At 38.9% G+C, this 14,276-nt stretch overlaps 1 protein-coding gene across 3 annotated transcripts in view; it reads left to right on the top strand.

The window, feature by feature from the left end:
• The window catches only part of LOC139443505 (RAC-gamma serine/threonine-protein kinase-like), a 59,143-nt gene that overhangs the window by 33,282 nt on the left and 11,585 nt on the right, over positions 1-14,276 (top strand). For 2 of the 3 annotated variants that reach the window (XM_071224490.1, XM_071224492.1), the window contains exons 2-8: positions 1,910-2,017; positions 8,362-8,423; positions 9,089-9,214; positions 9,956-10,067; positions 11,288-11,381; positions 12,194-12,325; positions 13,186-13,251. In XM_071224490.1, the coding sequence (XP_071080591.1) occupies positions 2,016-2,017; positions 8,362-8,423; positions 9,089-9,214; positions 9,956-10,067; positions 11,288-11,381; positions 12,194-12,325; positions 13,186-13,251 (594 nt within the window). In that variant the 5' untranslated portion in view covers positions 1,910-2,015. Of the gene's footprint in view, positions 1-1,909; positions 2,018-2,441; positions 2,451-8,361; positions 8,424-9,088; positions 9,215-9,955; positions 10,068-11,287; positions 11,382-12,193; positions 12,326-13,185; positions 13,252-14,276 lie in introns of those variants that run through there. The other variant, XM_071224491.1, reaches the window with a different exon arrangement.

Below are 14,276 nucleotides of genomic sequence, written 5' to 3'. Positions count from 1 at the left end.
GCAGTTGCTCAACATGGAGAAGGTTTTGATGGTTTGAAAAATGATCTCATTAACCGTTTTAACTTACCGGAGAGGGGTAAGCATATGGTAAACAATGTCAAAGTTCATGGTGTCAATTCGGATGTAACTTACCATGCTTACATCTGACCGCATTATATGTATTCCATGGGCAGTTGCCTTTATTCATACAGTGGCACAATGTACACATGATGACAATGTTTTGTTCAAGTTCTCAGCTCACAAGTTCTCAGCTGACTGTATCTGAAACGTGTCGAAAACATATTTGACTGCTCATAATACTCAAAACAGCATTTTTTCCAAAATACTGCATCCTCCAAAGGGGGGTGCGCATGATACTCGGGTGCGCACTATACTCAAGAAAATATGGTAGTGTTTGATGTGAGTTATTGCATCTTTTACATTTATGGCCATCCTTATAAATATTATATCATTTTATTTGCAAATCTGGTTCACACATATCAATGAGAAATGTGATCATGGTGTATGTGTTTCCTGCACATTAATTACAATGAATTTGTTAGATGAAATATGTAAGCTTATGTTCTGTATTACGGTTGTACAACCCTAACATAATGTACAGTCAACATGATAGTGCTGATCATGCTGATGAGACAAATGCCATTGGATGTTTCCATGATCTGTTCAATATTTGATAGATCGATATTTTTGTACCAAGTTAATAAACTTCCTTTCCTCCTTGGAAGACAATCTGTAACTACACTAAAATATGGACTAATATGAAAGGTTTGTTTGTTGATGTACGCCACAGTCAGCAGTATTCAAGCAATATAGCAAATCTGGTCCAGACAAGCCAGTGGTTGATATTGTGCGTGATGTCCCACGATGCCAGGATACGATGACACCTAAACAATTTCATTAAAATCAGATCTTAGTTCTTGCTACCGCTAAACAAAGATCTGAGGACATCCCATTCCGGGTCATATCAGCACGACCTTTCATCCAACCAATCAGAGCGTCGCTTACCAGATCCTGAAAGTGACCGTCGAAATGTGTTTTCTTATCATGCAACACGAGGGTATTCCGAACAACAGTTACGGGTTTTATGATTATATCCATACAATTTAGGCCATCTATAAGTCATTCCAGAATGTTGTTTTGGTCAGTTTAAAAAAAATTTAAACAAGAATACGTCAAAATATGTTTCGAAGCGTAGTCGACAGTTTGAAACTAGTACCGTAAAGCTCGAGATAGCTTCTTGTCACTCATTTCATTGGTCGGTCAATGTTCGCAAAAGGTCGTTCCGACTTGACCCATAATGGGATGTCCCCAGATCTTTGGTTAGCGGTAGCGAAAACTAAGATCTGATTTTAATGAGATTGACACCTTAACAACCAAGTCACCAAATCTGATCACCAGATCCAGTTTAGTCACCTCTTACACCAAGCACCAGATGTGATAGAGTGCAGGGGTTCATGTCTAACCTGGGTCCCTCCAGTCAAAAATGTATTGTGTTACCCAAAAAAATCCAAGGGAAATCTTTTTGTCAGTATTATGACTGATGTAATCATTGTTATAAACAATAATCTTTAGTGCATGGCATGGTTAGGGATTAATATTGATTTTATTTGAGTGATGATATTATTATGTCCACAGTTGCTGTGCAAGAAGTATTGAGTTTAACAAAAGAATGATAAAAAAACTAAGAATATTTCACTCTCGTTAGAGATGTTCAAGAATATTCTGATCTGTCTGTCAGCTGTTTAAGAAGGAAGTGGTTCTGCTGAGATAGATGCAGCTGACAAGGGAAGCATCACAGCCTTTGCAGAGACACAGTTTTGTGAAACCTCTCATGTTGTGACAATTTGCTCCTGCAGAGACAGGAATATTCCAACATTTATTTCATGCGTGTGTGTATTGTGTGTTGCAGCAGGTGGGAGCTGGGAGAGGTACAAGATGTACTGGTCTTCCCTAGTGTGACACACCTCCACTACTGGCCTCCTGATTCACGCTCCTCTTGACTCCACAACAGTATTATGTGAGTATTCATACTTGATTTAGTCTCTAACGGCATTATGTAAGTATCAGTACTTGATTTAATCTACCACAGTTTTATGTGAGTATCAAGTATCAGTACTTGGTTTAATCCACAACAGAATTATGGGTCAGTACTTGGTTTAATCTATTTAATGTACAACAGAATTATGGGTCAGTACTTGGTTTAATCCACAACAGAATTATGGGTCAGTACTTGGTTTAATCCACAACAGAATTATGGGTCAGTACCTGGTTTAATCCACAACAGTATTATGTGATTATCAAGTATCAGGACTTGGTTTAATCCACAGCAGAATTATGGGTCAGTACTTGGTTTAATCTATTTAATCTACAACAGTATTATGGGTCGGTACTTGATTTAATCCGCAACAGAATTATGGGTCAGTACCTGGTTTAATCCACAACAGTATTATGTGATTATCAAGTATCAGTACTTGGTTTAATCCACAACAGAATTATGGGTCAGTACTTGGTTTAATCCACAACAGAATTTTGGTTCAGTACCTGGTTTAATCCACAACAGTTTTATGTGAGTATCAGTCTTTGTCTTTGATCTAATCTGCAACAGTATTTGTATGTTATTGTTCTGTATGACAGCACGATGTACGTACCAGTACGTGATCATACCCTCCAACAATATTAAGAGGCTTTGTTGAGGTTTTCTATTTTGTACTGTTGTGATTGTATTGCAATTGTCATTAGCCATGTAAGGCTTGATAATTTTATGAATCAAAACAGAACAAATAAATAAAGTATTGCTGACCTGTCTCAGTACCCTCTCTTGCTAATCACCCCAAAGGGAAGTAACTCTAATCCTTGCTAATCAACACACATACAGGATAAAATTCACATAATTAATGTTTTATTTATAACAAAATGCAACTATTGAAACTATTTATTGTTATATATACTATTGACAATAGTATTTTTATATTCCTATTAATATAGTACTATCATAGGGCCAACAATTTCAATAGTTCAACAGTTCAGTGTATCGTTACACTTCAAGTTTTATTATAACCTGTAACAGGATGTTCACAGTTCTTTGTGCAGCGATAGTGACAACTATGATCTCATTTTAATGAGATCGGTCTGTGTTACTGTTAGGTGACAAGGTGCAAGTTTAGGATAAATGATGAATCATCACTTTCATAATGTCCCAGATCACAAGGGTAGGTAGCAATGATTTGTTTGTTGTTTGGTTGTTGTTTAACGCCGCACTCAGCAATATTCCAGCTATATGACGGCGGTCTGTAAATGATCGACCAGACATTCTAGTGATTGATATCATGAAAGTCAATATGTCAGTTCACTTGCATAACATAGGAGTGAGTTGGGTACGGGTATGGTGCTGACAAACCTAGAAACATAATCGGGGCAAAGCTTGTTATAAGATGTTCAGGCTAAGGAAAGGATACTGTCCCATTATGCAGTGTATTCATTTTTTAACAAGTAGCTTGTAAGGTGTGAAATGTAAGTATTTTAAATCTTGTTAATCGGTAATCGGGGCGAACACATAACATATGAAGACCCCAGGACCACACCACAGTGTTTGCGGTAGGTTTTTGTACAGGGCATGCAGAAAGGAAATTATAAATTTTCAATTCCAATATTTCGCGTGTGAAGTTTTTATTTCAATAAAATCAGTATTAGTACAGCTAATAATTATGACCAAGCTTTAACTTACGGTCCAGTTTTGATATAATGAAGCTTCAATCGTTAATAAAATAAATATGACTGTTGTTAGCACATGCCCATGTGTGGAAGTTTTCTCCCGCCGCTCTGTTTATGATCGTTCGTATTACCGACTATTACTTGTAAGCTGGGCTCTGATTGGATGAAACGAAAGACTTCTAAGGAATTCCATCGATAGTAACGAATGATGTCTTCTCTGTGAGATTAGTTATTCCGTTGCCCAAAGACCTTTTATTGAAATATAAAGGACGCGATTCAAAGCGCCATCTGGCCACACTCTATTTTTAGCAATGGGAATTTCCAGGTTTTGATTTATTTTCGTCTGAACATCGTAAGCAGGCTATCAGCTTTGAATAGTTTTTTCTTTTATGGTGTTAATACTAAATTAAGTATATCACAATCTGTGCATGCAATACACGCATGCAAAATATTTTGTGCGTGTTTATATGATTTTAATGTGTGAAAAACACAGGTTTCTGTGTTAACGCAAACACTGCACCATCTCCTTAAATAACATGCACACCTGTTGATTTAGTATGTTACTAAATCTAGTTTATACATTTCAAAACAGCCTAAGTATCAGTGAGGTGAATACAAGCAAGACAAATTATTGAGGACTATTCCTTTAACCATGTTAACAGTTTATCATCTTTAAGGATTAATCTTTCAGAACATTGCTCAGACTCATAGTGTGTTTATGATCTACAGAAGCAAAGATCATGATGGCAGTTTGAAGCTTACTCATAAATTACCATGTTTTCACCCTACTTTTGCCCAGATTTTATTGATTGGCACATTGATCAGCTTTGTACTCTGCTTCCAACGATGAAGTTCAAGAAAGTCATTTTCCAAATATAAACAAGATAATGTTATATAGGTGAAGGCCTCACAAGTTCACATGGTATGGTCATGATAGTAACCTGATTTAGTAAGCCTTATCAAGAAATGCAGGGTGATATTGTCATCATCTGGCCTGTCTGTCTGTCTGTCTGTCCGTCCATATTTCGTGTCCGGAGCACAGCCGTAAAGCTTTTTTGTTTTTTTTAATGCAAAGTGGTACATGTATCATTTAGGTACTGAAATGGTGCCTTTTGCTATTTAGGAATATAATGGAAACAGGTTAGACTTATCTGAAACGGAGGTGAGTGTCATTTCTGGAGCATAACTCAGAGACTATTCAAGTCTTTTTACATGTGTTAATCAGGGGCTGAAGTGATGCCTTTTGTTATTTTTAGAATTTTTTTATTTTGTCCGTTTGACTTTGACTTTGACTTTGATTCTGTTCATAGTGGTGTGTTTGTCCAGGGCCATATCTATCTTCACACACACAGAGAAATTTGTGCATAGAAATACAAAGTTCCAAATCCCAATTCCATGGTATTGTTTTGAAAGCTCAAGGAGGGTATGTGTTCGGGTAGCCTAGTGGTTAAAGCTTTCGCTTGTCACGCCGAAGACCTGGGTTCGATTCCCAACATGGTTACATGGGTACAATGTGTGAAGCCCATTTCTGGTGTCCCCTACTGTGATATTGCTGGAATATTGCTAAAAGCGACGTAAAACCATACTCACTCTCACTCACTCACTTGTATACAGGCAGATAGATTAGATAGAAATTCTCTCATCATGTTGGACCTTGTACTGTAAGATTATTTGTTCTTTCGAAGTTGTGAGGGCCAGGGGGATTTGTCATCTTCTGATGCCTCTTGCTTACTTGTGCCACTGGGCTTTCATAAAAGTTATGGGTATGCCCTTTGGAAATTATACATTTCAACATGATAGATTTGATCCGTTTGTGAAATTATATATGTACTATTAAAAACAAATCAGTCATATTACCTAAGTTAGTCTGACAGGGTAAGACAGGGGCCAAGAGTGGCCCAGTTGTCTAAGGCGCCACAATTTGCTGTGCATAGTTGTGTCTCTTGGGCACGCCACAAACCTATGATGATTCTATGTATGAATCCGGGTTCATGCCAATTGTTTCTAGGTTTGTCAGCACCATACCCATGCTCATGGGTTTCACCAAAGTGGTAAACGTCCAGGACCTGCACCGCTTTGGGCTTTCCTCCCACATCAAGCTTACACACTGTGATATAACTGGAATACTGTTAGAGCATCATTAAACCCAACTCACTCACTCGGGGTACGAAAATAGTTCCCCAACAACCTATGCTTGTTGTTGGAGGTGACGAAATGGTTCTTGTGGTCAGACTTTGTCACTTGGTTGATTATGGGTCATAATATCCCAATTGTATGGATCAATGGTCATGATGTCAGTTATTGGTTTATCTGGTTTAAACTTGATTACCCTGGTATATGCAGACTGACGTCATATCTGGAATATTGCTAAGTGAGATGTGAACCACAAACAATCAATGTCACAAGCAGACAATTATTGTGTTGCCATGGTTACATGGAGTCAGTATGATTAAAACTGTCAATGCAGTAAAGAGCATTTGACCATCCATCTTTGAAGAACATTTTCTAAAGGCAGGCAGTAGCAGATTTTTCAGATATTCAACATGTTCTAAGTTTCTGTGAAGTACATATCAGCATTAGAAATTGGCGCTAGTCCTGTAGTCCTTACCAAACTGCTCAATAGTAAAGGTATCCTAAGGACTAGAAGAAATTGGCCCATTTTAAGGGTTTTGCTATATGTTATCATTATAAGGACTAGCGGACAAAAAATTTTAGTTTCTAACCCTGCAAATATTAAAATGTCTTCTGTATTCTGCGATTGACATGTCAGCTGATGTAAGCCAAACTTTCCCCAGTAACTAGACGTATTGTTTAAAAATGTTCAGAGGAGGTTTACCATGTTTAAAAGGGAGTTATTTATCATGATTAACTTGTGCAGTGCAGTGGAGTGGATATTTGAAATGACCACCATGGCAGCACAAGAAATTGTCAAGGTAAAACCATAGGAGTAATGACAGTCCTGCACCATGACTGTCGAATATATTTATTTTATGAAAAAAAAATAATTTAGAAACGCATACAAAAGCAGGTCTAGCCAGCTCTATTCCACATATGAAATCAGCATAGTCAAGAAGGGTATTGTGTGATATAAGATTTCAGAGACTAAATGTTAGTCTAGAGTAATGACTGAACCATATGTAAATATGCTTCACATGATAAATCAAGATGATAAATCAAGGGTTAAAAATCAATGTAATATTATTATTGTTTGTGGAAATGGAAATTAACCAAGAAAGTCATCTAGCCCAGTGAAAGAAACATATAGCAAAACCCTTAATCATGTTAATAATGGCAAACTTCTACTAGTCTTCATGATACCTTAACTATTGGGCAGTTTGGCAAGGACTATAGGATTAGTGGCCATTTCTAATGCTGCTTATAGAAATTCTACTATCCCTCATGAAACCTTTACCATTAACAAAACTGGTCCGGGCTAGCAGGATAGTGGAAGTATCCATCTTATCCCTCGTATGTTCGACTGCCTCTGTGGTCAAGTGGTACAGCGTCTGGTCTGATGTTCCATCCCCGACCAAAAGACGTTAAAAGATGGTACTTGTTGTTACCCTGATTGACGCTCGGCAATAAGGAGCTAAAACAAGGACTGCTCAGCTCAGAGTCAGTATACTGTGTCTGAGCAGGGTATTCACGTTAAACATGATGTTAAAACCCGTTTCACCTCACCCTGTTTGTGTTCATTGATACAGGGGCGGTCGGGTAGCCTAGTGGTTAAAGCGTTCGCTCGTCACACGGAACACCCGGGTTCGATTCCCGACATGGTTACAATGTGTGAGGCTCATTTCTGGTGTCCCCCGCCGTGATATTGCTGGAATATTGCTAAAAGTGGCGTAAAATCAAACTCGCTCACTCACTCACTCACTCACTCATTGATACAAGTTTATTTTATCTGGCACCTTAGCTTACAAGATGAGCTTTAAATTATTCAATTACTTGAGCGAGGTCTTCCAGTTTGGCCTCAGGCCACATGACAGTACAAGCAAGTTTAGTCAGGGCCCATCAAATAACATTTCACTTGCTAAAAGTTTTATTTATAGTAAACTACGGTTATAACGAACTCAAAGGGACTACTATTTTTAGTTTGGTATAACCGTAGTTAGTTGTAAGCATATATACAGCATAACTACAGCAAATAGTCGGGACCAAAAAAGTAAGTTTGTTATAACCGTCAGTTCATTATAAGCGCGTTCATTATAACAGTAGTTTACTGTAGTTCAGTATAGCATTAGAAGATTACCCCACTACATAATAAAAACAATGTTTCAGTTTCACACAAGGCTCTTTTGTGTCTACATCAATGATGAGCTCTTGTATTGATGCTGCTCCCTTTAATAGAAGTAGAAAGTTAGGACCAGTTCACAACACATGGTTTATGTTATATTACAGACAAGAAGTCCTTTTTCATTTTTACTAGTACAGGGAGTAGTGAGTGTTATTCGTTCAAGGTGAAGCTTCAGCAAGATTCATTAACACTCTCTCTGCAAGCTAGTGCAGGTTGAATAACAGAAAATGTGTCCCTTGAACAGTGTTAATTGAGTGAGCATGTGCAGTATACTAGCTACAGTGTTGACATAGTAGGTGCAGTGATTGACATACCTGTGCCACACTCTGTTCTAACATACCTGTCTCTTGCAGGGCAATGAATGCTGAAGTGAGTGCATTATCAATCATCAAGGAGGGCTATCTATGGAAACGAGGTGAGACAATTTAAAGGTTCATGATTCTCTGCTTTGATGAGTTTTTCGTGGAATGCTATTAGATTGTGTTTCTTTTGTGACACATTCCATTACAATATATGCCTAAATCGTATACAGTCAAAAAGTGTTGTGTAGAAGGGACCCACGGATATACTTCTAGTTATCCAAGGTTCAACACAACCAGAAAAAGATGAATGATGAAGGAATATGCAGGGACCATGTTTTTACTTCGAGATAACTGTACGTTTGACATATCAAGGTTTGACACAACAGTGTTTGACTTTAGTCCCCCAAAACACCAGCTAACTTTCAGAGTTTTTATAAAAAAAGACCATTCTCATCCCATTCTGAATTTGTTTTGCACCCATCAGCCAGACTATGCTTTTTCAGAAAACCACTTACGCTTTTAGTGTATGGAAACATATTAGGACAGGTTGCATTTTTTCTTGAACTTCCAACTCTATTAGTGAATGTTTTTGTAGTACACTTTGACCCTCCTCTGTTTTCTTTGAGACATATTTCTTAATTATTTGAATTACAGATGCTTCCGAAACCAAGTGTCAAGAAGGCAATGATACTTTTAGGAATGAGATAACTCTCTTTTTCTAGATTGAATTGTTATTAGATGACATAATTGGTTAAAATAAAACTTTCTCATTTTTCAGGTGAACATATCAGAAACTGGCGGAAACGCTATTTCATCCTTCGACAAGATGGGTCCTTCCTTGGGTTCCGATCCAAACCTGAGAATGGTGACCTAAGTGATCCTCTCAATGACTTCACTGTCAAAGGTATGAATCTTATAGTCACAAGTGTTGCATTTTTTAGGTGTGTGAAGTCACGTAACTTCATTCCCATTTCACACACTGCCTCCATGGTCTAGTGGTAGAGAGTCTGCCAGGAGAGAGCAAAAGGTCTAGGGTTCGATCCCCGACTGTGTCATACCAAAAGGTTTTAAAAGATGGTACTTGTTGTTACCCTGCCGGGCATCCTCAAAAACTTGATAAACAGATTATGACATTAAAATCTTCTGAAAACATGATGTAGTTCATTGTTTGGGGAAGTAGAAATGTTTGGCACAGATTCCGCAAAAACTGATTGTCAGTTGTAATGTTGATGACTGACAAAAGTTGTTTGATAAGGGTTACGACAATTTAGGCCCCAGTATTTTTTTATGGTAGACATATGGGGGACATTGCCACATATGATGCATCAGTGATGCCTGATGCAATTCTCTATTATGACTTGTGCCATATGTTCATTTGACTTGCCTTTGCATGTGTTTGTGATGGTGCCACCAGTGGGGCAGGATATGCTCACCTTTTTTCACAAACACCTGGTATCATCACTAATTGATACTGATTTATGAAAACATGCTTTCAATATGGTCGGAATCATACAACAGGCTTAGCAGAGATTTCTTGAGATTCTGAAAATGGTTTTGTCCCTTTATTTAGCTGGAAATGTCACAAGAATGAGACTAAGGAACTTTGTCATAAAAACTGTCTTACTATTCTTGGCTTGTGTTTCAGACTGTCAGCTGATGAAGCTGGAGAGACCTAAGCCGAACACATTCATGATCAGAGGTCTACAATGGACAACTGTTGTAGAGCGAATGTTCTGTGTAGAATCTGCTGGTGAAAGGTAAGGAGAACTGGGGGTTTTCCAGTCTTTTTCTAGTGCATGCATGCATTGCATTGTGTGCGTTCGTGAGCGTGTGCTTGTATCTGTAAATAATCATGTCTGGACCAGACAATCCAGTGATTGATATGAGCAATGGTTCATGCTGTCAGGGTACGTTAACATGCATGCTTGTATCTGTAAATATTCGTGTCTGGACCAGACAATCCAGTGATTGATATTATGAGCAATGGTTCATGCTGTCAGGGTACGTTGACATGCCATTAACCAAGTCACCGAGCCTGACCCCCAGGTCCATATAGGAAGAAGGTACGGACATCTGTGTTGTGTGTGACACCCTTACACAAGAGGGTGTAGATCCCTTGTACCTTAAGCTTGTTGAAAGAGACAGCGAAACTGGGGAATCAGTGGTCATGATGTCAGCCCACTTCTGTATAGTTCTTGTATGAGTGACCCCAGATCCATAAACTTGCCTCTTACTACAAGCATAATGCTATGGACCCATTCTAACCCAGAATCCCCAAAGATTTCCACTTTAGTCACCTCAAAAGGCTAGAGACACATTCTGCTCCAGGTGCCCAGGGGAGTGAGTGAGTGAGTTTGGTTTTATGCTGCTTTGAACAATATTTCAGTTACATCAGGGCATGTCAGCTAAATGTGGGAGTAAAACCTGATATGATGCATATCTTAGACATGCACCACTTTGGTGAAACATATGAGCATGGGTATGGTGTTGACAAACCTAAATACCTAATCCAGGCGATTCTGGGATTCAAACCCATGGTCATAGGTTTCGTGCACATCCAAGGTGTGCAACATTACGCAGGAAATTGCAGTGCCTGAGCTACTCGTGCCCCGTGCCACCGTATTAGAATAAACTATAGAGGGATTAGATGACCACAATGGCTTCTAATGTGGCTATAACTGGAAAATCAGGTGGTTTCTTTGTCCTGCTCTCTTACTTGACCCTGATGGCATGGATGGTTGCTCATACTATTAACCTTTGGTTTGTCTGTCCTAGAGTTTATTTACAGGCTACTGTGATATAGCTAGAATATTGCTGAATGTGACATATAAATACTTTAACTTACTAAGTGATTTCATGTTTGACTGTTTGTTATGTAACTGTGATATGCTGATGGAGTTCAGCCTAAGTAGGGAAGAATAGATGGGCTCTAGTTTCCATAGTTACAAGGGAAGTTCACTGTATGCTCTTGTTTCAGGGAGGAATGGATCCAGGCAATCAAGTCAGTAGCTGAGGATCTGAAGGTCACTGAAGATGGTGCATGCGGACTGCTACCATCACAAAGGAAGAAGGTACGGAGATCTGTGTTGTGTGTGACACCCCTTACACAAGTGGGTGTAGATCCCTTGTACCTTAAGCTTGTTGTAAGAGACAGCGAAACTGGGGAATCAGTGGTCATGATGTCAACCCACTTCTGTATAGTTCTTGTATAAGTGACCACCCGTGAAGACAAATTACTTTCATTGACCTTGCTGATCGAACAAGATGCCTCTTTGTAAAGCAATTGAGGACTAATTCTGGAAAGCCAAATTATTATCATTGATCGAGTGTGCAGCCTCGATGTGAAGCAACTGAGTTGGGGACTTGGTGGTCAAGATGGCAACTGAATGGGGCTAGTTCTTGAATGGGTTGCCACCCGCGAAGACCAATTTTCATCATTGATTTAGCTGATTGAGTGTTGTTCCTCTTTGGAAAGCATCCTAATTAGGGACTGTGTGGTCAAGATGGCAACTGAATATGACTAGTTCTTGTGAGGGTGGCCATGTGAGAACACAAATTATTATCATTGACCTCCCTGACTGAGTGTGGTACCTTCTTGGAAAGCAACCAAATTGGGGACTTGGTGGTCACAATGGCTGCTGTGTAGGGGTAGTTCTTGTATGGTGGCCATCAGGGAGGAGCAGCTCTTGTCACTGTGATATTAGGATACAGCTGAAATGTTCCTATTGTGCACCTTGAGGTTTGTCTTGTCATTTAACAAAAATATTTAGTATAGCATCCACAGCTGGTACATGCTGTATTTGATGTAAGAAAACGTGTAACTATTTGATTTGGTGGTTTAATTGACACTGCCCAAAGTGACTCAGTATATTTTTTCTTTCAGTCACTTGATGATTTCCAGTTTCTTAAGGTGCTTGGGAAAGGAACATTTGGAAAAGTCATTTTATGTAAAGAAAAAGCTACAAATCATTTATATGCGATCAAAATCCTCAAGAAAGCAGTAATTATTGCAAAGGTAAGGTTGATGTCCACTCATACATTCTCCGTCTCCAAGTATTCATGGCTTCTAATATGTTGATTTGCTAAGTAATTTGTTAGTATTTTCAGTCTGTGTTATTTACTCCTGGCACTGAATCACCCTGTTTACAATGTTAAAGGGGTTGGCAGCTACATTAGAAGCAGTAAATGTCATAACTTTGTTTGTTGTTAAACGCCGCACTCAGCAATATTCCAGCTGTATGACGGCGGTCTGTAAATAATGGAGTCTGGACCAGACAATTGTTCCATAAGCACTAGGTTGGCCCATTCTACTTTATCTGAGGGAGCACAGGTGAACAGTTGTCTAAGGTGCCATTATTTGCTATGCAGGGTTATCTCCGTAGTTTTTTTTCAAGGTTTGTCAGCACCATATCAATGCTTGTGGGTTTAACCAAAGTAAACATCTGAGATATGCATTACTTCATGCTTTCTTCCAACATCAACACCCTGTGATATAACTGTAATACTGTTCCAAGCGGTGTTAAACCATGTGATATAACTGAAATACTGTTCCAAGCAGTGTTAAACCATGTGATATAACTGAAATACTGTTCCAAGCGTTGTTAAACCCAACTCACATTAGCTCCGGACTGCTGTTTGTTTTGTCATGTTTTTATCTCGCTGACTCTAAATATATTTTGAAACTGATATTTCAAATAAAAAATATGCTGTAGCCTGGATTTTAACCAATCATGAACTGAGCACTGTGAACCTGTGTTACTCTGACTGGGAGCTGAAGGAGTATTGTTTGTTGTGTATGATTCTGTTAACAACATGTATGTGTTTGGAATAGTTTTCCTCAATGAATTTATTATGTAATACTTATTTGTTTTTCAGGATGAGGTGACCCACACATTAACAGAAAACAGAGTTCTACAAACAACAAAGCATCCTTTTTTGACAGTATGTATTGCCATGACAGTTGCACCACACAGTGTCACCCTGCTAACCCAGAAGTCATTCAAATACTACTCCACTCTCAATGGAGAAATTTGTATCTTTCCATGATACACAAATAAGTTCCTCATTGTATGGCAAGTGTATATTTAAATGCAATGACTTGTCTAGTATATGTAGAACTATCAGTGGTTCAATTTCAAGTGGACCGCCTCCATGGTCTAGTGGTAGTGCGTCTGCCTGGAGAGCGGAGGGTCTGGGGTTGTGTCATACCAAAAGACATTAAGATATGGTACTTGTTGTTACCCTGTCTGGCACTCGGCATTAAGGGGCTAAAATAAGGACTGGTCGACCCAGAGTCAGTATACTGTGTCTGAGTGGGGTATTCATGTTAAAGTGCGGCATGGTATTTCAGTGAGCTAGCACTATAAATCAGCATCAGTCCAGACTAGTACAAGCAGCCACACACACACTAACACTAACACTAACACACTCTCTCACACACACACACACACACACACACACACACACACACACACACACACACACACACACACACACACACACACACACACACACACACACACACGTTGCTATATAAGTGCAATAATCTTGGTCCTTCACTTCTATTCAAGTGGCATCTTAAACAATGTATCATTCATCCGTCAGTTTGTTATAAGCGTGTTCGTTATCATCGTATTTTACTGTATAGCTACCAGGATTTGCTGGTTGTGGATTTAAGACCCGGAGTCATCCGAATTATGGTCCATGTTTTGTCAGCACTATACACTATACACCATGATACACATGCTCTTCACTTTCACCTTTCCTCTCGCAGTAGGCTGACATGCCAACATTGTAGCTGTACTGTTCAAAGAAACCTTACTCGCTCTCTCCTCTCCAACCTAACAGCTAATGAAATTGGGAAAGTTTTGATCCACAGGTAGCCTGTGAACCAAATACACCATGGTTAAAGAGGCATACTTGTAACTTGTAGATTGTTATGTTATAATTCTGTTTTCTATTCCTCA

This window comes from Haliotis cracherodii, unplaced genomic scaffold, assembly GCF_022045235.1.
Source record: "Haliotis cracherodii isolate W230 unplaced genomic scaffold, xgHalCrac1.p SCAF_5, whole genome shotgun sequence".
Classification (NCBI taxonomy): domain Eukaryota; kingdom Metazoa; phylum Mollusca; class Gastropoda; order Lepetellida; family Haliotidae; genus Haliotis; species Haliotis cracherodii.
The sequence above is the reverse complement of the archived record's forward strand: the minus strand, read 5'-3'. Positions and strand labels throughout refer to the sequence as shown.